Source organism: Dermacentor variabilis, chromosome 7 (assembly GCF_050947875.1).
Source record: "Dermacentor variabilis isolate Ectoservices chromosome 7, ASM5094787v1, whole genome shotgun sequence".
Lineage (NCBI taxonomy): Eukaryota > Metazoa > Arthropoda > Arachnida > Ixodida > Ixodidae > Dermacentor > Dermacentor variabilis.
Genome location: NC_134574.1, coordinates 22,886,295 through 22,889,467, shown reverse-complemented (window position 1 = coordinate 22,889,467; position 3,173 = coordinate 22,886,295). Strand labels below are relative to the sequence as shown.

General features: G+C 54.5%; 1 protein-coding gene across 1 annotated transcript; it reads left to right on the top strand.

Annotated features, from left to right (window-relative positions):
- Window positions 1-1,468: 1,468 nt before the first annotated feature.
- Window positions 1,469-1,879, top strand: LOC142588968 (histone H3). Its single transcript, XM_075700763.1, has one exon. The coding sequence runs from the start codon at window positions 1,469-1,471 to the stop codon at window positions 1,877-1,879; it is 411 nt and encodes a 136-aa protein (XP_075556878.1).
- Window positions 1,880-3,173: the final 1,294 nt, after the last annotated feature.

The following is a 3,173-nucleotide window of genomic DNA, read 5'->3' as shown; positions in this document are numbered from 1 at the left end:
GAAGGTATTGTAAAAGTCATACTCACACATGACTGGTATATCTTATCGAGGCGTATAAATTGTGTTCCCTTTATACATATCGCCTTGTGCAATTAACAGAATTTCCAAATCCGGTGCCATTGCTGTGTGACGGAGCTTTAAAGCGCACAGTTGAACTGTTTGTTCTCTCTTCCATTTCACAGTTTGCCACAATCACTGAGAAAAAAATAGTAAAGAAAAAAGAGGCAGCGCTCCGCATCAGTTGAAAATCGCGCTGTTGCAGGCGCGGCATTTGAACATTTTCTTTTACTCGCAATTAGGCGCACCAAATTCGGTGAATTAGTTGACGAGGAAATAGATTTCTCCCGGCGGCTGCCGAGCTGGAGCTTCGCTATAAAATGACATCGATGCCGTCGATCCTGTGGCGAAGTTGCGTGCGGGAATGCAATCGAAAAAGCTAGCTGACGAAATGTACGCACTGTATGGAGCAAAGTGTTGCATTTGATGATTGTTTGTCAAAACATGGTGTCTCTTGCAAGCGCGAAAACTGCGCACCGAATACGTGGTACGGGGAAGCCGCGCTTGGGATCGCGCCTGCGAAGCATTGGTTGATGCTACCTTGACATATTGTTTAACGACCCTTCATACATATGGAAGTACCGCTTGCCTATCCATAGTTTTGAGGCCCCAATTAGTTGTCCAGGTCTCCTAACGCGCGTTCAACACCTGTCAATATTGTATTCCAAATTCGCTCTTAGAGCGGAAGTGCATCGTTTTCTCTGTAACTCTGAAGTGGTGCTGGTAGTCCATACGTGAGTTTGTCGTTAATCTTGTGAGGCGCATGCGGGCCTCGCGTTCTTCTGTGCGTGGACGGGAAAGTGCGGTACTGGCATGTGTGCACATGCGAGACGGTTTGCTGCCGAGTGCGGCCAAAACACGATGTAGTTGACCCTCGAGAAGGCACCGTGGCGCGCACTTGTAGTTCGTGAAACGAGCATCAGCATGATCAAAGCAAGGCAGTGGACAAGCAATAATGTAGCCTTAACATGCCACCCATCTGCGTCGCGCGGAGATCGCAATAACAGCTCCGATGGTGTTGGGCGTGGAGCGCTAACCACTGTCGAGATTAGTGGTGTGGTCTCACACTCGGCACTGGCAATTGGCGACGCGTGGCGGTATAAACGTGATTGTGGTGTTGGCTGAAACGAAAGAGAACAGCGCGGCATGCTGTCGTGTTTAAACTCAATTAAACCGCCTGCGAATGTGCTTTCCTTAGCCGCGAACAAGGCGCCCGCGCGAAAACGTGCCTCCTCCAGCATCCTGGCGAACGGTGGCGGCGCGCGCACCGCCCGAGACGGCTGTGCCGGCGCTGGCCAATCGGCGGGTGAGTTGGAGAGGAGAAGAGTAGTGCGGCGAAGCACGACGCGCGCGGCGCAGGTGTCATTTTCACTCCGACAGTCGACGACTTCGGACGCTCGCTCCGTTCGCTATGGCCAGGACCAAGCAAACCGCCCGTAAGAGCACCGGTGGGAAGGCTCCACGTAAGCAGCTTGCTACCAAGGCTGCTCGCAAGAGTGCACCTGCCACAGGAGGGGTTAAGAAACCGCATCGCTACAGGCCTGGAACCGTGGCCCTTCGTGAAATTCGCCGCTACCAGAAGTCGACCGAACTTCTCATCCGCAAGCTGCCGTTCCAGCGCTTGGTGAGGGAAATCGCTCAGGATTTCAAGACCGACCTCCGATTCCAGAGTTCGGCTGTGATGGCCCTTCAGGAGGCCAGCGAGGCATACCTGGTCGGTCTCTTCGAAGACACCAACCTGTGCGCCATCCACGCCAAGCGTGTTACCATCATGCCAAAGGACATCCAGCTGGCCCGGCGCATCCGTGGCGAGCGCGCCTAAGTTCGGCCGCTGTCTGCGCCGCAGCCTCGGTGAGGCAAGCAACACAAAACGGTCCTTCTCAGGACCACCCACATGTTTGCTTCGGCCACGGGAGCGCGCGAGACCACGTACTCCAACCGTACCCTCTCGGTCTGTCTGTTTTGTTTTTATTTTTATTATTAATATTTTTTTTGTGTGTGCCTGTGGTGGGCTGCCGGTGCAAGGTGGTGCCTCGTTTGGTATGCATATTGTAAGTATTGCGCGCGTTCGAGTACGAACAAGAAGAGAGAGGGGAAAAAAAATAAACAAAATGCGTGTTCGTTGCAAAACGGTGCGCACATTCATGCGAAGAAGCCGCGCCCGAAAACGAAATTAATGCGGCCGATGTTGCGTGCAAGCTTTTATGTATTGGTATGCCATGCATGCGTTTGTTCACGTTCCTCATGCATACCTGCCTGGCTCATAAGTGCATGCTGGTTGCGGATATGGCCCATTTTTTGTTTGTTTGTTTTTAAGGGCCCAATCGCCTATCACATTCCACTACGCGAATCGTACGCTAATTGCAGTGAGGCTCGTCCCTGTGCGCCCCCGGACACCCGGAAGCTCGCTTTCCATCTACATTCGTGCACTGAAATGCCAGCTAGCTAGCAGCAGCGTCAGTTCAAGAGGCACGGTTGCGCTAATTCAAACAGAGGGAAACGGGCGCAGAGAACGGGATTGCCAAGCAAAACCCTGCCGTCACACGCATTTCGGTGGTCCTGACGAGGACCGTTGGGTTGTGCGACGAGCGCGACTGTAGTCCGGCGGCTGGGAGCTCGCTTACGCCTTCTTCTCGGTCTTCTTTGGGAGAAGCACAGCTTGGATGTTGGGCAAGACGCCGCCCTGCGCGATGGTCACGCCAGAGAGCAGCTTGTTCAGCTCCTCGTCGTTGCGGATGGCGAGCTGCAGGTGGCGGGGGATGATCCTGGTCTTCTTGTTGTCACGAGCCGCGTTGCCAGCGAGCTCGAGCACTTCAGCAGCAAGGTACTCGAGGACGGCCGCGAGGTAGACGGGAGCGCCCGCTCCGACGCGCTCGGCGTAGTTTCCCTTGCGCAGGAGACGGTGGATACGGCCCACGGGGAACTGGAGACCCGCGCGGCTGGAACGCGTCTTGCTCTTGCCCTTCGCCTTGCCGCCTTTGCCACGTCCGGACATGCTGGTGCTGTTGATGCGTAGACTGAGTACCGTTGTCAGATGGGAAGAGGACTTGGCAACCAGGGGCGCCGCGTCCCAGAGCTTTCATGGACTCATCAACCCAGCATCATTCGATATATTG